We start from the raw sequence: 21,250 nt of genomic DNA on the forward strand, positions 1-21,250 counted from the left end.
TACACTTTCTCCCTGTCATGCAGTCCCACCTGTGATCGTGTCCCTAAAAGAGGCAGTACAACTGCACTACTGGTGCATTCCCTTCATGGTGCGAGGAAACCCACCTCCTGGACTCAACTGGAGTAGGGATGGTGAGTTTCTGACCGAGAAAGATGGCGTCAGATACACGGTGATAAACGAGGAGCATGGAAACGGCACCTACGAGGGCTGTTTGCAGCTGGAACTTCCATCACACTATGACAATGGGAACTACACTCTCCATGCAAGCAACACGTTCGGAGCACACAGCCGCTCTGTGTTCTGCCACTTCCTCAGCACACCGCCTGGTGAGCATGTGCGCAGCGAAGGGAGTTGTTGTGCTATCTTATCAGGAAAGTTATGATCCTTTTCTTCTCAAAACGGGTCTGCAGATGTTTCTTTCAAATGGCATATTGAGCACATTCGCCTCTATGCTGTCTACCCTGGATCTTAGCCCAGCTAGCCATAAACTCTCATCCTGGTGTTTCACAGGCAGGGCGATTCATCAATGTGTGCCTTCCCTTGGCTTAGATGGACGTTAAACTGGGCGACTCATCTGCTGCCTTTAGTTGGTGGAAGTTAATGATCCCACAGTGTCCTTTGCCAACAGTAGGCGAGCCATAACTGGCACCCTGAACAAATTCCAAATTCCTGATTTCGCCTCCAAGGTGCACTGCATCAGCAGCACAGTCCTTGCAAATGATACAACTAGCAGCCATGTGCTGCATACAAAAGGAAAGGAGGACATTGAGATTTATTTATTTATTTATTTTTGAAAAATGTTGAATTTTTTTTTTTTGATTTTTTGGGAAATTCCATTCCTCTTTTCTCCCGCCTCTGGAACAAACTCCCTCACTCTCTTCAATCCCACTCCTCCATCCAGGTCCCACTCCTCCCTAACAGCTGTTCACAACCATCTCTTATCTTCCACCATCCAAAACCTTGATCTTTTCTACCCCCATTAATTCACCCCAGATCCACTTTTTTGAAATACCGACTTCTCTCTTGGAAGTCCTTGCAGTGTCCATGTGTTTTGTACCTCTCACCCCTCCCCCCCATTTTCGTGTCTCCTCGCCCCAAGCCCTCTCCCTCCCACAGATCTCCCGATGTCCCTGCTCTCAAATGTTGTACTTGTGTGCTTCCTCCTCTTTCCCCATCTAGTCTCCCGCTCCCTCCATTATATGTTTTATATGTCCGTTTATGTTTTTTGTGATTAATGTTAGCTCTTACACGAGCCTCGATCTTGTATACAAAAAAGAAAAAGAAAAGATGTGTGGCGTTAGATGTTTTTAAGCAATGGTCCCAATATGGCAGAGGAGGTGGAGGTAGGAGAGCATCTGGGGGATAGTGACCACAACAAAGTATGTGCAGCCCTATTGTTAAGATGTGGAGTTTGGGATAGTAGGTTACAGCTGTTTGATTTCAAGAAGGCAGTGAACCCTGTGAATCCTCGCGTCCAGTTTACCAGCCGCCACATGCTTAATTTATTTATTTATTTATTTTCTTGGCCTAAGCCTCGTAACGGAGCTCGTTTGATGCATGGTCTAAGGCTATTTTTCTCTTGTTTACAAACATATCACGAGCAACTTCCTGAGCAATTAGCCGCTCTGTTACATTGCACCTAATCTTCAGTCTGCATCGACACTGCTCAGGAAAGCCAGGCAATAACTGCATTTTGACTGGCAACACAAAGTATAGTATTGGCGATCAACTCAAAAAAGAAGAAAGTAAGACCGTCTATGATTCAAAATATCATTTATTTGTAATTACATGGCTAGAAATACATTTTTACAGGCAGAAACTGAAACGAAACAAATTTCAACTTTTCAGTGATTTTTCTCCAGGGAACCCAGGGTGGAGGAGCAGGAGGTCCAATGAGCTCAGGGTTCAAAAGATTTGGAATACAACTCACAAGCCAAAATAGAATATGATAAGCATATGGCCAAAAATATTAATCAGAACAGCAAGACATTCCTGAAGTATATAAAGGGCAAAGAACAGGTTAAGGTAAGTGTGGACCCCTTAAGTAGAAGAGACTTGGTGGAGGATGGAGGTGAGATGGCAGGCTTATTAAATTATTATTTTGCTTCTACATTTACACAAAAATAGTCACGGGGAACTTCCAATGACTGAGAGTATCTAGCTCGGAGGTGAGCAAGGACTTTTAGAGGAGATGCAAGTATGAGTGCAGGAAGTAAAGAAGCAGCTAGGAAAACTAAGGAATTATATACAGCAGGGCAAGTGTCGGATAATATGCATCCAATAGTATTGGGAGTGGCAAAGCAGATAAGCAAGATATTAACGGATATTTTTAACAGCTCGTTGGAGTCGAGACAGGTAACAGAGTATTAGAGAACAGCAAATGCACATCGTTGTTTAAGAAAGGATCCACAGAAGAACGATAGAGCTGTTAGTTTGAGTCAGTTGTGGGGAAGGTGTTGGGCACATTGATTAAGAAGGTGGTTGCTGGCAGGCAGGTTGCTGCCTGTCTGCCCTGCAGAAACCTGAGGGGACAGAGCATGGAAAAAGAAGAGGGTGCAAGACCAGAAAGGAGCCGTGAGAAGACAGACATCAGCAACCTGTCTGAAATGTGAAAGTGATAGGCCCAGAGACTCAGCTTCATCATGGGAGATTCCAATGATCTTGAAGGCCTTGGTTTCCATGGCATCAAGCTGTGTAAGGTGAGAAGCAGGGACATCAGCCCATTCCCAAGTCCTCCAAAGCCAAGTTGCAGATGAAGGTCTTATTATAGGTGGATAAGAGTTCAGGTACACCAAAAAAGGACTTTACACACGACAGAGGATGCCCAGTCGGCAGCTTAGGAGGCCAACTTAGAACTGTGGTTTGCCCAAGAAAGGTCAAGGCTGATGCGCAACCAAAAAGTTTGAGTTTCTGAACATCTTCAAGAAGATTGTTAAGAAAGTAGATGCGAGATTTTGCCAGACGGTGCTTTTGGAGAGAGAGAGAGGGAAAGGGAGAATGTGAGATTTGTTAGGATTGAAAGACATATCCTAAGAGTTTGACCTGCCAGTGATTATATCAAGGTTTGCAGAGAGGGAAGTGAGGCATCACCACCAACCAGGAAAAATTCAAAATTTCTACCAAAACCAGTGCCAGGAAAACGTCAGGCCTCGCCAGTCGGTTCCTGAAAGACAAGGCCAAAGTCCCCCCTCTGCCTATCCCACAAGACGGTGCGATGAATGTGAGCCGATAAAGAAGTACGAGTTGATTTCTACAATTAATAAGGGCAATTGATAAGCTTGCATGTAAATATATTGGAGATCAACCTGTAATGAGCAAAGTACTAATGAAACAGAAAACCAAATACTGCATTGGATTCATCAGAAGGAACCAAAAAAAAGGTAAAAGGCAAAGATTATTTGCTCGTAGCCAGTTCAATAGGAACGTGGATAGGATTCGGGTTTCAGCCGCTACTCCTCACTTCTCCGAAGACTTCTCCGTTAGATAAAGAAAGAGAGAAATATAGAAGAAGCAAGAATTAGAATGAATAAAGACAAATATGAAAAAGTACAAAGAAATGTTAAAGGAACAAAGATCGCTAACTCCTAGCCCTAGCTCCTTCCCTTAACGTCAAGCTCTAACTCCAAGCCCTTAGCCCTAACTTCTAGCCCTGGCTCCTTCCGTCAACTCCAAGTCCTAACTCCAAGCCCTAACTCCTAGCCCTAACTTCTAGCCCTAACCCATAGCACCTTCCCTTAACTCCAAGCTCTATCTCCTAGTTCTAACTCCTTGCCCTTAGGGTCATGAAAATAAATCCTTATCATTTTATCGATACTCACAATATTGGTGACAGGTGTTCAGATTGTAAGGCTTTAAAAGTGCTTGTTTTTAAAGTGGAAATTATACTTCGTGACTGATTTTGTAACGCTCCATGATGCACCATATCTGAAGCCCATTTGCGCCATTTTGTAAGTCCAGGAGAGCAGGAGTCACTGGAATTCATTTCTATCTGGAACTAGCATAGCTAGTATAAAATAAATCCATGTTTTTTTTTTTCCAAAAATGTCAAAACATTTTTTGCCTTTTGCCTAAAACACTTCCTGGCACTCACTGGTCAACCTTGGAACGGTTGGTGAAGATCTGTTCGGCCATCTCTGAGCCTGGGTTTTCAACCGTTGTGCAGTTGGTGTCGAATGAATGAATGAATGAATGAATGATTTGGCGCAAATATTTTTAGCTTTATGTGAGACAAATTTAGATGTTTCATTGTTGGGTTATGCACACATTGATTCTATATTCTAAAACAATCACAAAAATAATTACAAACTACTTCAACTTAAAAAAAACCTCACTCTGCATCCCAATTAGTAACCCATCGATATTAATAAGATAAATTCCCTTAGAAGGAGGACACAGGAGAAGGCCATTCGGCCCAGCAAAGCCTGCACAATGGTAGCCAGCCTATGGTTGTTTGTACATGCTCTATTCTTTTTAAAGGTTGAACATCAAGCGAGGAAGCAGCACGTGACATTTTTTAAGTCTTTGTATGATTCTAGCAAATATTTATAGATTTCGTGGCAGGTGTTTGTCCTGGTCATGAAGCAAAACGGTTCTGCATAACATCTCACAGTTCAGAGGTTATTGACAGTGAACATTACAATATGAACGGCAAATGGAAGCACATCATGAAAAAATCGTTTATTTCATTTACTTATTGCTTTTCGTTTTGAAGAGTAGCTGAATGAAACGACTGGAACGTACCAGGGTCACAACAACATTTGCATATGTTTAAATATGATGTGATGAGAAAAATATGGAAGATGAAAGGCAATTAGGAAATAAGAATTTTTCAAAAAAACAAAACAAACATTTTTCATTATCAGTGTATTTTATCCTTCACTGTGCATCAAGTGTATTTTATCCTTCACTGTGCATCAAGTGTATTTTATCCTTAGCTTATTAATCCAATGTATTTTATCCTTCACTGTGCATCAAGTGTATTTTATCCTTCGCTGTGTATCAAGTGTATTTTATCCTTAGCTTATTAATCCAATGTATTTTATCCTTCACTGTGCATCAAGTGTATTTTATCCTTCGCTGTGTATCAAGTGTATTTTATCCTTAGCTTATTAATCCAATGTATTTTATCCTTCGCTGTGCATCAAGTGTATTTTATCCTTCAATGTGCATGGTGTATTTTATCCTTCACTGTGCATCAAGTGTATTTTATCCTTCGCTGTGCATCAAGTGTATTTTAACCTTCACTGTGCATCAAGTGTATTTTATCCTTCACTGTGCATCAAGTGTATTTTATCCTTTTCTGCGCATCAAGTGTATTTTAACCTTCGCTGTGCATCAAGTGTATTTTAACCTTCACTGTGGTGTATTTTATCCTTCACTGTGCATCAAGTGTATTTTATCCTTCACTTTGCATCAAATGTATTTTATCCTTCATTGTGCATCAAGTGTATTTTATCCTTCAATGTGCATGAAGTGTATTTTATCCTTCGGTGTGTATCAAGTGTATTTTATCCTTCACTTTGCATCAAGTGTATTTTATCCTTCACTGTGCATCAAGTGTATTTTATCCTTCACTGTGCATCAAGTGTATTTTAACCTTCACTGTGCATCAAGTGTATTTTATCCTTCACTTTGCATCAAGTGTATTTTATCCTTCACTGTGCATCAAGTGTATTTTATCCTTCGCTTATTAATCCAATGTATTTTATCCTTCGCTACTCTACCACAATTGATTGTTTTGTTCTAATTACTATGAACTATTTTATTATTTTGCTAATTTTAATTGCAATATTTTATATTGCCTTTTATATTTTTCTTCAGGCTTTTTTGTGTTGACATAACTTTATATTGGTTTATACATTTCATTACTTGCATCTTATTATATCTTGATTTATAATTATTATTATTGTAACCTATTATTGTAATTATTGTGACCTCTAATTTTTATTTGACAATAACAATTTTATCTTTTGACATAATAATAATATATTATTAATAATAATAATAATATATAATAATAATATAATAATAACAATTTGACATAATAATAATATATTTTTTAAATAATAATAAAAAATAAATGACAAATTTGACAATTGTGACCTCTAATTTTGACAATTTAATACAATAGTATTGACCCTTATTTTTCATGTTGTGCCTGCATGTGTACATGTAATTTTTTAAAAAAGGAGTACTTTTTAATTAATTTTATTTATTTGTCGATGGTATTACAGTCATTGCAAAAAATTTTTTTTTAATGATCTTGATTTTCATTTTATATTTGTAAATCATTCACAATTGAGCTTCTGGCTGCGATGATTTGATAATAAAACCATTAATTTAATGTAATTTAATAAAGTGCAGTTCATACTTTCCTTTTACAAGCATCTTTGTTTTGAGCAAGGCCGAGCATAAAAGCTCACAAACCTTGATGTCGGTTTTACTGAAGAAAGATATGAGTTCACTTTATATGAACAATGGTTTTATAAGCACTGAATACAGTTTTATTAGGTATGAATTAAGAAGGGTCAATTATGACCTTGCGGAGTTAACCTTGCTATGTCAAAAACATTGACAAGGTAATAAATTGTCTGAATTAAGAAAAGGAGAGTTAGGACAATAGTATTTTAAGGGAGAGATCTTTCACACACAAAGTGGTCAAAACAAGAAATAGTCTCCCTAGAAAGGGAATGGCAGCCAAAACAATTGATAGTTTAAAACTGGAATTAGATCGGTAAAAAGAAGTACTGGGAATAGATGGGTACCTCTGCCAGGAATGGTAGGTAGCGTGGTTATGAATGGGTGTTTGATTGTAACATCGGTAGGGATTCTGATGCCTATGAGTGTGTGTCGTTGTTATATCAGTGATGTGTAACTTGCTATATCAGTGATTGTTCATTCCTCGCCCAACACAATCCCTCCCAAATTCCCCAATGATGTGTCTGTGCAAGCGTCGTCGATCTCTTCCTCCATACTCCTCACCCCACCGCCCATTCTCCAGTGAAATTAAGTTGATAGACTGATACATTGAATGAATGTGAATAGTGGATACAGTGCAGACATGATGGGCCAAATGTCCTCCTCCTGGGTCCAAGTTCCTTATATATTCTTGTAATGTTTGGCTTAACAATGGCTTCCTCACCATGATGTTTTTTTAATCTAAAGTTTATCAAAACAATAAAATATCTCAACACCAATGACAGTTTTCACATCACTTGCTTCTCTTCCTCCTTCTCCCATCTCCAGGATCACATGAGAAAACGATACCAGGTAAGATTTTCAGTGTTCTCCCTCTGTTTATGTCAAATAGCAGTGCTTCGCCGACAAAAATAGACATCTTGTTTCCATCTGTCCCACAGATAGCACCTCCACTACTCTTCCAAGAGGGCTCGCAAGAGATGCCAAAGGGGTAAGTGATGAATCAACTCATGTTAGCATTTATAACGTTCTCATAATTAATGAGATACCCACAATTATCCATTAAATGCCAATTATTTTCTCCAACATATTTACACTGCTGTGCAAATGTGTCAAACATTTAGCATTTTTCTACTCTGATGCATAAGGAAACTGAAACTACGTGGTCGATGCAAATACACCTTTTTGAAAATCAAAATCTTGATATCTTATTCAAAAACCAAATTTATACACAACATACCTTATATAAATTAATGGCGAGTATGTCCACCCTTTCCTTCAAAACCATGAAAATTCTTCTGGGGACACTTTCAAATAATTTTGTTATACAAAGTTGCAGAATGGTGTTCACATTTCTTCCAAGACCTTCCAAAGATTATCTAAGTCCTGGGATTATTTTTTAGTTTTTTATTATTTTTAATTTTTTAAATTATTCTTTAGTTTTTTATTTGTCCAAATAGTCCCATACAGCTTCAGTGATATTGAGTTCTGGGCTTCTAGTGGTCCATTCCATTTATTGAAGGACTTCAGCTTCTTCTTTGTTTTGCAAACAAGTTTTAATTAGTCCAGTGGAGTGTTTTGGATCTGTAAGATCTGTAAGATCTGTAAGATGTTGCTGTAAGAAGAATTTTGGACCAATAAGTCTTGCACCACTATGGATAGCATACAACAACAATAACAACAACAACATGCATTTTAAAGCCATTTTCCCTGCTAGAGCGGGGGTTAGCCTTGCGGTCCCCATGACAATCTCCCATGGATAGCATGGTGGATTAAAATTTGTTTGTACCTTGCTGCAGTCAATATACTCTTGTGGTTGTCCGGTCGTCCCAGTTGCCTGGTTCAAGCCCGGTTAGTCGTCTGAATACGACCTTAATGGTCGACCGTTTCAGGGTCTTCGTCATTTGATTACACATCTATGCTATGACAACATACGGATTGGAAGTCCGAATCCACCCAGCATTACACCAATTAGGCATCGCACATCGTATGCAAATTGGGCCGAGCGAGCCTGACGTGCAACGCAGTCCAGATGTGCGGTGTTCAATCACTGCAGCCAATGATCCCTCAAACGGTTTACCCTTAATGACTCAAGGAGAACCATGACAGCCAGAATTCACACCGAGACCAGGTATATTTATTAACCAATGGCACGGGGAAGGAAACACAAGAAAGCAATACAGTACGTAACTAAATGGTATTCATAGAATACTTACCCTGAGCAGTCAACTTGGTGGGAGCCAACTCTTCTTTAAGCCCTGATTTCAGAAGTGACTTTCATACTGTTGATGGATGGACAACGACACCCGAGGCTTCCGCCATTTCTGCTATCAATTCCGCCATTTCTGCCTTCTATTCATTCTTATCTTCTTCTTTCTTCTTCTTCAAGGGTATTATCTTCTTCTTCAAGTCTTGCTTATCCTCGTTAAACAGCTTTTTGGGTCTTCCAGTCCTGGGTTTGTCAATTGTTTTTTTTTGATGTTTTTCATTCTACATTTTTCTGTACTTGTTCATTGTGCTTCAGACACACCTTGAAACCACACCTTGACAATAGAGTGATGCGAGCTAATGCACTCAAATGTTTTTCCTTCTTTATGCAGAAACACAATTCCATGGTGATCTTTTATTGAAATTGTACCCATTTTTTTTTAGCTAACAGTTAATCCTGCTAGCTTGATTCGTATTCTTCAGGAAGAGAAGTGTGCTTTCAGCTTTATGGAAGTGTCGACAGGAACACCTGATGCTAATATGACGAGGAACACCCGACAATGAGTCATCAATTAGATTTGATAGGTGAATGTGATGGATTAGCTACAAAACTTCATATTAGCTGCTCATGTTTGGTTTACTTTGAGTTGTGATCACAAGTTTTTGAAGATTATGATCAATGTGAATTAAAGATTGCTAAATGACAAGTTTGGTTTCATCTGACCCAAACTACGCTATATTAACAACAGTCAACGTTGTTATAATAGTATTTAAAAAACCACTTGTGGAGGCTTTGAGTCAATTGCTGATGCTCATAACATCCACATGTTGTAATCTTGAATGTGTCTCAGACTTTTGCACAGCAGCGTATATATAATTATTAATAGGAAAATTATTTCCTCACTAATTTTTTTTTTGGGGATACAAGATCGAGGCTCGTGAAAGAGCTAACATAATCACACAAAAAGTCAAACCGACACATAAAACACAAAAAATAAGGGGAGCGGTAGACAAGATGGGGAGAGAGGGGGAATCACACAAACACAACATTTGAGAGCAGGGACATCGGGAGAAATGTGGGAGGGGGAGGGCTTGGGGGGAGCTGGTATGTTTTAAAAATCTGGCATTTCTTGGACCATCATGAATGTCTCACTCCGAGAACTTGTGGAATTTTCCATGTGTGTAGTGATTGCATAAATCCATCATCTCGGCCCTTCCTCCCGAAGGTACGTACAACAGGTCATGAAAGATGGTTTGTACATTACATTACTGCTGCTTGTAATTTATAGTTGTGCAAAAGCTACCTGTCCGGTAGATACGACATATGGTGGTGGCCCGAGGCATTATGGGAAACTAGGGAGTGAATTTCTCAAATCATAGTGGTTCATGTTGAGTTGGTTAATGGTCTAAAGAGTGTCCGAGAAGCTGGTAGAGTAGGTCTGGTGCTCATTATGTATGCAGACAATAACATTGTCCACTTGTTCTTGTTTGCATTCAGCAGGTATACGTGGTGGTTGGTGTGGCTGCATTTGTCTTTGCTATGCTCATCCTCTTCTGCCTGCTGCTGCACAAATATGGACAGCGGTCCAAGTTTGGCCTCAAAGGCAAGTGGCCCCTCACTCCTTTCCACATGCCAGGCCTGTCTGTGCAGCCTCTGTGGCGCCGTGGAAATGCCGCTGTCTCCCAGCCCCATGCTCAGTTATTGTTTTTCCTTTCCTTATTGTGTCACCGCAGCAGGGTTTCGAAATTCTCAGAAAATGTGAAAGAAAAATCTGTCAGGTTCCATCTTTCACATTTACCAGATGAAGGAGCAACGTCGAATTATTATTGCTATGGTGCTGCTTACAGACAATGTCTGTAGGTTTTAGAAAGTGGAGAACATAATGGTAACATAACCAAACAATTGTAATTAAATTAAAGTTCGTGTTATTAAATCTGTGAAGGTAAGAGATTGAGTCTGCAAGATGTTGAGCAGACTACCAGAAGTCATGCTAAAAGCTCGTGGGCTACTTAGACATTTCCACTTTCCATTTGTGGCTTGAGTGGAAAATAAGAGCAAAACCACAAAGTCGTTTACGGCACAAAAAGGTTCAAAGTTGAACCATCTTTTGAACGTCATTACTTTTCATTCACACCATTTACAATCAATGCTGATACCCAGGAAGTCCTTCATACGAGGACAGATCTGACGCATGATGCTAATTGACGTTGTGTTAAGAAGCAAGTACGAGCTTTGGGATTGGTGGAGGCATAGCAAAGTCTAAGTATCAGCATTACGTTATCATGCTAAGTATCCCATTGTATATTGTTGGAGACAAGCAGGAAATGACTAAGTCTCGAAGATTCTGGGCCTTCACGGGAGAATATTCGTACATTGTCCATGCAACATCACACCTGCAGTTGTGTATATGTAATCAAAGCATATGCTTGCATCATCTACAACAAAAACAGTGGATAAAGAAAACAATGGGCATTCCAAATAACATAAATTAATACTTGCAACATCTTCAACTTTTGACATAAAAATGGTCTGACTACTAAGTGTTTATAGTAAAATAATCTTTACATTGTGCATGACTTTCTAGCCAATGACATGATGAAAAAGCAGATCTGGAAACATCATTTCAAGCGGTCCAAGAAAAATATAGAATGAGAGGGGTCGGAAACAGACAAAAGTTATGGAACCAAGAGAGGTATGTTGCGGAAAAGTGGAGGGAATAACAAAAACAGACACCAACTCGTCAGTTTAAACAAAAGGAGCCAAAACACCTTCAGATTGATTATCTGGACGTGTTTTTGTGCGGTAGCCAGTATCGGGAGCCAGTGTTGTATATGAATGAAACAAAAATGTGAAATAACTAAATCTGTCCTAGATAAATAAACAAGAAGACATCATGCGGAGCACGATACTTGCAAAATCCGCCCCCACCCCCAAGAAAAAAAAAATTCCATTGATACAGCAAATTGTCCATTTCATCAAGATTAAAATTGACAATCTTGATCAAAGCTCGGGTCAACAGGGAGAAAAGTGACGATTTTTCAGATGAAAAATGATGATTTTGTAAGGTTGACCTTGAGTTGACCTTTGACCTTTTGACCTCAAAAATAGTTAGTTTCCCTGTTTAGTGACTCAATGTGCAAATGCTGTTCAATTTTCAAGTCAATCGGATGAAAATTGAGGATTTAAAAAACTTAGCCTATGTTGACCTTTTGGCCTATGTTGACCTCAAAAATAGTTGGTGGTTGAATTCAGTGACCATATATGTAAATCCTCTTAGAATTCCAAGTAAATCAAATGAAAATTGGTGATTTTAGAAATTCGGCCTATGTTGACCTTTTGGCCTATGTTCACCTAAAATATCATTTGTGGTTGAATTCATTGACCAGATATGCAAGTCATCTTCAAATTTCAAGTCAATTGGATGAAAATTGAGGATTTTATAAATTTGGCAAAGTTGGTGACCTTTGGCCTATGTTGACCTTTTAACCTTTTGACCCCAAAAACAATAGGCTTCTTAATTGGGACGACCTATATACAACTTGGTGAAGTTTTGTGACGATCAGTTTAGAATTGTGACCTGTATGCTGGTGACTAACAAACAGACAAACAAACAGACAAACAGACAGATAGAACCATAAACGCAACCGACCAATATACTTGAAAAATCTTCGATTTTGCAAGTAATAACTATATCAGAAGAAATTTTCTAGTCTAGCGAAAAACCTGTCCTTGAGGATGGGTTAATTCCCCCAGAAATGGCATATTTAATTATAACTTTTAATGTCTCTTCTCACAGGGACTCAGGGAGCTGCCCCATCCTATACATATTTACATAAAGAGGATTCAGGTGCTCGCCCTCCCTGAACTCCCTGGAGTATGAATATTTTTAACGTCTAAAACATTCCTATTTACACCACGAGTACAACCACCAGTCTCATTTCGTCCAGCAGTTCAGGGGTGCACAGAAGTCAAACAAACAAGAAAGATGTCATGCAGAACAAATTTGATCTGAAATTAATTGGTGGTTGAATTCAATGACCAAATATGCAAATCCTGTTCAAATTGCAAGTCAATAGATGAAAATTAACGATTTTAGAAATAAGGCCTACATTGATCTTCTGACCTCAAAAATAATTGGTGCTTGAATTCAGTGACGATATACAAATCCTCTTCAAATTTCAAGTCAATCGGATGAAAATTGTGGATTTTAGAAATGCGACCTAAATTGTTGACCTTTGATCTATGTTGACCTTTTGACCTCAAAATCAATAGGCTTATTGTTTATGACCAACGTTACCATTTGGTGAGGTGTTGTGAAGATTGGTTTGAACTTGTGACCTGTAGGCAATTGACATACAAACAAACAAACAAGCAAAGAAGATGTCATGCATAGCACGATACTTGCAAATTCCTGCCTCCCCCCACCCCCCCCCCCCCCCCCAAAGAAGTTGCCATTGATCTATCAAATTGTCCAGTTCATCAAGATTAAAATTGATGATCTTGATCAAAGCCCAGGTCAATAAGATGAAAAGTGACGATTTTTCAGATGAAAATTGATGATTTTAGAAGTTTTACCTCGAGTTAACCTTTGACCTTTTGACCAAAAGTAGTTGGTTTCCAAATTTAGTGACTCAATATGCAAATGCTGTTCAACTTTCAAGTCAATTGGATAAAAAATGACAATTTTAGAAATATAACCTCAAGATGACATTTGACCTTTGACCTCAAAATCAAGAGGCTTCTTCCATATGTCCAACTCTACCATCTGGTAAAGTTTTCTAAAGATCAGTTTAAAACTGTGACCTGTGATAAGTTTAAAACTGTGATAAGTGGCAAACAGACAAACAAACAAACAAACAGACAGAATAACAAACTTCCGGACAGAATAACTATAGGCTTCCGGTTCCGGTCCCTCGGCGTTCCGGTCCCTTGAGCGAAGAGGCTTGCTTCAATCTCGCCATGGCATCGAAGTTTGAGGATTTTCCCATTCATGTCTTTGTCAAATTTCAACTGGTTATTTTATTGTGTATGTGTTATTGTGTGTTTCTAGTTAGTTTTTGGTTTTGTAATTATTGCAAACTTGTGTGTAATTAGTCGTTTTCTGTTCGCACCGCGTGCGCGGCCTGGTCTCTATAGGCTCCCTCTGCCCGTCGGTATTTTGTGAATATAAGTTCTTTCCTTCGCTGTATTTGCTTGTTTCTTTGATTTTCTTTTGTCCCCCTCCCTCCCACGAACATCTTACCCTTTGTCAAACGTTTTAAATACAACAACAACAACAAAAAATACTTTATTAATTCTTTCTCTCCTCGTGGACACGTGCTTGTTCTCTCGCCCCCTCGTCAATTGCTTTGTGCCCCACCCCGTTTATCTCCTTTTTCTTCCACCTCTCCAGCCTTTCCCACTCTAGTTTCCTCCATACTCACTCAACCCTTTCTCCTTCTTTCTCAAATCCACGCTCTTCACTTAGGGACTTTTTCCAGATTGTTTTTCACGGTTTTGTTTAAATATTATTTAAATATGTTTAAACTTAACCCTGCAGTGGTTTATTCAGTGGTTTATTACAGTGGTTTATTCAGTGGTTTTTCTTCCTATTAAAAAGGCTTTTTTCAATTTCCTCTTCGATTGAATCCACTTCCAAAAAAATTCAATCTCTTACAGTTCTTCCTCCCGACATTCTCTAAACTCACCTTCATTCCACCCCTCCTCTATGGTTTTCAAAAGGATCTCTGACTTGAAAATCACAAATATACCCAATTTGCAATAAATGTTCATTTTTCATAAAGCATTCACTTTCTAAACTCCCCCCTCACACATCCCCTCCTAAACTCCCCCCTCACCCCTCCAATTCAATTCTTCCCCCTCGCTCTCCCATCCTAAACACCCCCTCGCCCTCTCCTTCTAAACTCCCCCCTCGCCCCTCACCCCTCCAAATCTCCCCCTCACCCCTCCCCTTCAAATTTCCCCCCACACTCCTCCCTTTCAAAACTCCCATCACCTCTCCCCTCCAAAACTCCCCCTCACCCCTCCACTCCAAATCTCTCCCCTCCCCTTAAAATCTCCCCCCTCCCCTTCAAACCTCCCCCCCAACCCCTCCCCTTCAAATCTCCCCCTCCACCATCTTTCTCCAATTCTCCCCCTCCCCCTCCTCCTCAAAGCTGCCTCCTCCCCACTTTGTCTCCCTTCTATCTCATACCTCCACCTCCTCCAACCTTCTACTTAGCTCTGCTTCCCCTTCAAACAACTCCTCACTGTGCCTCATCCCATCACCATCAAACTTTGTGTCCTCCTCATCCTTCCCTTTCTCCTAACTCTTCTGCAATCTCTGATACACTATCAACATCTCTCCCTACCTCCCCCTCTCACCCTTCATCTTACCGTACCACTCCCCTCCCTGTCCTGCACCTGATGCTCCCCCTCCCTCTTCCTCAACTGTATGGACCTCAAACATCCGGGGCCTTCTCTCAAACCTGATTGATCGCTCCATTCAGGTTGCTTCTGACAAACCAGACGTAATCTGCTTAACAGAAACTTTCCTCCTTCAAGATGTTTCTGTTTCCTTAATATCTCTTCCTGGTTACTCCCTCCTCTGGTATGATAGACCTAAGCCTCGTCCTGGTGGTGGGGTTGCTATCTTTATCAAAAACTCTCTTCCTCATTCTCCTTTCACTGCCCTCTCTCCACCCTACCCCCAGGAGTACCTCTGGCTCCAGCTTCCTCTCTGCTCCCACCTTTTGTTCATGTGCTTTGTACCGTCTTCCAAACAGTGATGACTCCATTTACATCTCCCTGTCTGAAGACATGGACCAACTTCTATCCACTCATCCGAACTTTCTCTTCCTCATATGTGGCGACTTGAACTGTCATCATGCCAGCTGGCTGGGTGTGGGTTCCTCTCTCACCAGCCATGGCACCTCAGCAAAGGACTTCTGCAACTCATTGGGACTGACACAATCTGTCAATTTCCCCACCCGGATCTCAGTCAACGGAGTATCTTCTCTTCTAGGCTTAGTTAAGACAAACTTCCCTGCAAATGTCTGTTGCTCTTATTCTGCTCCAATCACTTATTCTGATCATGTGCTTGTGAAAGTGGACTTCTCTCTCGCCATTCTCAGAGAGCCTCCTTAGCGTCGACAAGTCTGGAATTTCACTCAGGCCGACTGGCATGGTCTTCAAGGAGCCATCAATCATCTGGACTGGTCTCCCATCTCTACTGCCTCTGACATAAACTCTTCCTGGGAATTCTTCCAAAGTAAACTGCTCTCTCTCATGCACAGATTTATCCCATCTCGTCTTCAGTTGTCATACCCTTCCTCCCGTCCATGGTACACTGAATCTTGTGGTGAGGCAGTGCCCTGAAACGACTTGAAAGGCTAATCCAAATGAAGGCAATCTCAGTTCCTTCCACCAAGCTCGGAACAAGTGTGTGTCTACCCTCAGGAGAGCCAGGAAACAATATCTCTTTACTCTCAAGACTGAACTCTCAAACCTGTCTCCCTCCTCCAAATCCTGATGGCATCTGGTCTAATCTGTTTCTGGTGTTTGTTCCCCCTCCATCCCCTCCCTTACCTCAAATGGTTACACAGTTGACACTGCACATGACAAAGCCGAATGCCTCAACTCTATGTTTGCCTCAAAATCTTGTGTCCCAAACCCATCTCTCTTTGTACCCACCTTACCCAGTCAACCCAGCTGCTCCTGGACTCTGTGTCCTTCTCTCCTGACAAGGTGGAGAAGTTTCTGTCAAACCTCGACTCTGATTCTGCAACTGGACCAGACGGCATCAGCCCAAGGGTCTTAAAATCCTGCTCTGCCGCTCTTTCACACCCTTTCTCTGTTCTCTTCACCCTCTCTTTTGCTCAAGGTCATCTGCCTTTAGTTTGCAAATCGGCCAAGATTACCGCTTTACACAAAAAGGTACAAAAACAGATCCTTGTAACTACAGACCAATCAGCCTGTTCCCAATTATAGTCAGGTTCACAATGTTTTTTCGTTCAAAATTTTGGTAGATTAGCAAAACTATACATTTTTGGAATATTCAGAGCATGAGGAATCCAAAAATTAATGTTTACATTTGCGTAGACACCTTTGCGAAAATGACACTCAGGACAGTGATGAAGATCTGTAAAAGCATATTCCTGAACGGTATAGACCTCGTAGATCCTGTGTATAGGACTTATAGTTCAATCTGATACTACCTATAACTTCCTATAACAACCGAAAACTTCAAAGGACTTGCAATATCATGTATTATGTAATACAGTTATATCACAAATATAAAGACAATGGTTTTCAATTACCTTTGTTTGTTGCTTTTCTATAATCCTGAGCACTATTTTGAGGCCTTTATTGGATTCCTTGACCCAGAAAACATAGGATTAGCATATTTAATTAAGTCTCTCGGTTGACTAGAAGCCGAGATCGCGCAAAATATGTATTTTATGGCGGCCATTTTCAAAATCCAAAATGGCGGCCATGCAGGTGTCTGTGCAAATGCCAACATTGATTTTCAGATTCTCCATGCTCTGAAGATTCCAAAAATGTACAGGTTTGCTAATCCCAAAATTTTGAAAGAAATTATATTTGTTAACATAGTGAACCTGACTATCTTCATCGCTGTCCTGAGTGTCATTTTCGCAAAGGTGTCTACGCAAATGTAAACATTAATTTTTGGATTCCTCATGCTCTGAATATTCCAAAAATGTATAGTTTTGCTTATCTACCAAAATTTTGAACGAAATTATATTTGTTAACATAGTGAACCTGACTATTACCAGCAAAGTAATGGAATCCATCATTGCTTCGGATATCAAATCCTTCCCTTTTCTCCAATGGCTTGATCTCTGATCATCAATTTGGTTTTAGACCAGGTCACTCTACTCTGGACATGCTGCTTCTGCTGTCTCAACAATGGATGGAGGTCCTCAATCTAAAACAGGAAATCAGAGCTGTCTCCTTTGAAATATCACGTGCCTTCGATACGGTCTGGCACCCAGCTCTGCTCACCAAACTCTCCTCCTATGGTATCTGTGGAAATCTCCATGCATGGTTTGCAATCTTCCTCTTTGGTCGTCGTCAGGATGTGGCCCTGAATGGATTTCCCTCATCTCCCCTTCCTGTTCAGGCTGGAGATCCCCAAGGCAGTGTTCTGGGCCCTGTGCTTTTTCTGGTCTTCATCAATGATCTCTCAGACTCTCTGGAAAATCCTTTCAATCTCTTTGCTGATGACTCCACTCTCTGCCGCTCCATTCCTCATCCCTCAAATTGGCAGTCTGCAGCCTCCTCACCCTCTGCAGACCTGGACAAAATCACAGACTGGTCAAACAAGTGGAACAAGTCTTTCAATCCTGACAAATCTCACACTCTTATTATATCTCTGCGAAAAGACCAACTGGACAACCCTCCCATCTACTTTCTCAGCAATCCTCTCCAAAAAGTTCTGTCACTCAAGCTTTTGGGTCTTACTTTGCCATGATCCTTCCTGGGAAAACCACATTTCCAAGCTGGCCTCCAAAGCCAGTCGCCGACTAGGCATCCTCCGTCGTGCGAAGTCCTTCCTTGGCACACCTGAGCTCCTCACCACATACAAGGCTTTCATCTGCAGTTCAATGGAATACTGCTCTCCCCTCTGGGCTGGTGCTCCTGCCTCACACCTAGCTCGGCTTAACACTGTTGAAACCAAAGCTTTCAGAATCATTGGAATCTCCCGCGATGAAGCTGATTGTGAGGGCCTTTCACTCACTCCCTCACCACAGGCAGGTAGGTGGTCTTTCTATCTTCTACCAACTCCTATCCGGCCGAGCTCCCCCAGCTCTATCTGTGCTCTGTCCCCAAAATATTCCTACAGGTCGCACAAGATCTGCAAGCTGCCCTCTTCTAGTGAAACTGCCAAAATCAACACTCTCTATTCACCATCACTCTTTCATTCTTCTTTTCTTCCACCTCTGGAACAAACTCCCTCACCCTCTTCAATCCCACTCCTTCCTCCAGGTCTTTAAAACAGCTGTTCACCACCATCTTTTATATTCCCCCATGAAAAACCTTGATCTTTTCTACCCCCGTTAATTCACTTTTTTGAAATACCGACTTCTTTCCTGGAAGTCCTCGCAGTGTCCATGTGTTTTATACCTCTGCCCCCCTCCCCTTCCCATGCCTCCTCCCCCCAAGGCCTCTCCCTCCCACAGATCTTCCGTTGTCCCTGTTCTCTGCTGTTGTACTTGTGTGCTTCCCTCTCTCTCCCCATCTTGTCTCCCGCTCCCTTTATTGTATGCTTTGTATCGGTTTTTTGGTGGGAGAGGGGATGGGGGGGTATTGTTAATGTTAGCTCTTACACGAGCCTCGATCTTGTGTACAAAAAAAACAACTCCACCGACCAATATACTTGAAAATCTTTGAATTTGCAAGTACTAAACAAACAAACAGACAGAATAACACTTTTCAATTTCCGCAAGTAACAAACACACTCACAGACTTATACTCTAGAATTATAGTATGATTGGCGCAGCATATTACATTCCAAGGACGTCACATTCTGGTTAGTGGGACAGCTGCCAGGAGGGAAAGAGAAACAGGCAAATATAATTTCATCTCGATTCTGGAGGTTGTTGGAAATGCACTGTTTGTTGTAACCCAAGGGAATGTGAAGAAGGGCGTCAAGGAAGGTTTTTCAGTTGATTCACTGGTTGGACTGAGAAAATGGGGCGTTGGTTGTTTGGCCGATTCATATTGGGCCGAATAATATATATTAATATGTTGGCATGAACTCATATATCTCTGATATTTGTATGAAAGGTGCTGGCATATGGTTTTGTTGGCAGCATCACATGTTCCCTTCTGAGGTCCCTGGTCCTTGGTGTGATGTCCACTGGAATCTTATCCTACTGTTCAAAAACTACCAGATAATGAATTCCTACCAGTGGGAAATGCATTGTGGAGCAAGTAGTTTCACAACAAAGATGGTTGGCCAGCTATTGTCCATGCCATATTTCGTGACCCATAGAGGTGTCATAACAAATGCACCTGTTGACTGCCACAGTGGCCGAATTCCAACCGTAGGCCCTCTCCTATCGTTTATCGTGCGGCATTATCGCTTAGAAGGTAACTCACTCACCTTCTAGATGTTCAGTTGGGTTTGCTTCCGACCCGACGATAAACTGTTGGATTAATGCTTCACAGGAAGAGCATTGCATGAAACTGGGTATCCCATCTACTGAGAAATTGCTGGTGGAGGGTAAGGCCTACACAGTGTATTTGCAAAGAGTAAGCCATTGTTTGCTGCCACCCTGGCCAAATTCCTGTCGTAACCAATCGCACCCTGCAATGGAATGGTGACCTGCCCAGGGTTGGTTCTCAGCCAGTAATGTATATGACTTGTCCTCAGTGCCCCGATGCTCTGCGAGGAGTATGGCATTGGCCTGGGTCTATAACCATCACTGCTCTATAAATAAACAGACAGCCCCAATTGGCTTTATAGCTACTGAACCTCTTAAGAAATATATTATTCTAATTTTAATGAGATAGTCAGAGAGGGCTGGAGGTAAAGAGATTAACGGAGCTCTCCTGTTACCATTTTCTATGATGCCTGTTATGATTGCAAAGCAATGTGGCAGAGAACCCCATTTGGTAACAAGCTCATCATCCATCTCGTGTGCAGCCTGTGGCTGCTGCTTTGCATCATGGCTGGGAGCGCAGCTGTGCCGCTGAGGCAGTGCCCCCACTAGTTAGGGCAGGAATTTGTAATTTGCCCATGGTACCGGCAAATACTCGCCTACTCTTCGCGAAGGACACCACGGTATATTTGCCATCCACCGCGGGCAGACGGGACACCCGTGTAACGTTCACCCAGGGGACGGGACTGATGAATCACGCTGCCTGTGAAACACTGGGATGACAGTTTATAGCTAGGTTGGGATTCCAACCCAGGATAGACAGGGGCGAGTGTGTGTACCTCTCGGCCACCCTACCATGCTCTGACTGAGTTTGACTTCCGACACGGTCACATTGAACTAAAGACTTCCGTTCTGGTAGTGCCAACAGGAGACGCTGCGTATCAGAGCACACCATTCCTTGGACGGGGGTCATAAATCCGGCTGTCCCATCTGTATTTCTCTTGTGGATTTTAATGATCCAACTGTATGCTTCTTGAAAATTGTAGGCCAGGACTAGCATTCCCTGCTTGGCGCTAGCTCGGATTATCTACATCATTAATACTACTTGTGGTTGGTGGTATCCTCTGATGTGATCTAGCACAGGTTGTCAGGACCTTTACTGGTGCATTGATGGCCTTTTAACACCCCAAAAGGAACCTGTCTACATCGCTCAATTTATGGACGGATGCATCAGCCATAAAGCGAATGACCAAAATCACCCCCATCTGGAATGAGTGTTCAGCAGTTGGAATGAACACATGGTGAGCAGACAACTATCACAAAAACGACTTTGTGGAAGAAAATTAAATGACTGTCAAAGTGATGATCGCCATGCGATGATAAAATGATGTAATTAAGTGCATGAAAAAGTGAGAAAGTCATATCCTGGCAAGACGCACGAAGCATCCGAAAAGCAGGCCAGAAGAACCCGATGCTCGCCAGATGTGCTGGGATTTGTGCAACAATACATATAATGGAA

The 21,250-nt window shown here is 41.2% G+C and overlaps 1 protein-coding gene across 1 annotated transcript in view; it reads left to right on the plus strand.

Moving 5' to 3' along the window:
* The window catches only part of LOC144890814 (NT-3 growth factor receptor-like), a 104,449-nt gene that overhangs the window by 30,510 nt on the left and 52,689 nt on the right, over positions 1 to 21,250 (plus strand). The window contains exons 8-11 of the mRNA XM_078772655.1: positions 24 to 326; positions 7,246 to 7,269; positions 7,359 to 7,408; positions 10,124 to 10,229. Of these exons, the coding sequence (XP_078628781.1) occupies positions 24 to 326; positions 7,246 to 7,269; positions 7,359 to 7,408; positions 10,124 to 10,229 (483 nt within the window). The remainder of the gene's footprint in view (positions 1 to 23; positions 327 to 7,245; positions 7,270 to 7,358; positions 7,409 to 10,123; positions 10,230 to 21,250) is intronic.

Source organism: Myxine glutinosa, chromosome 2 (assembly GCF_964187855.1).
Source record: "Myxine glutinosa chromosome 2, kmMyxGlut1.1, whole genome shotgun sequence".
NCBI lineage: Eukaryota > Metazoa > Chordata > Myxini > Myxiniformes > Myxinidae > Myxine > Myxine glutinosa.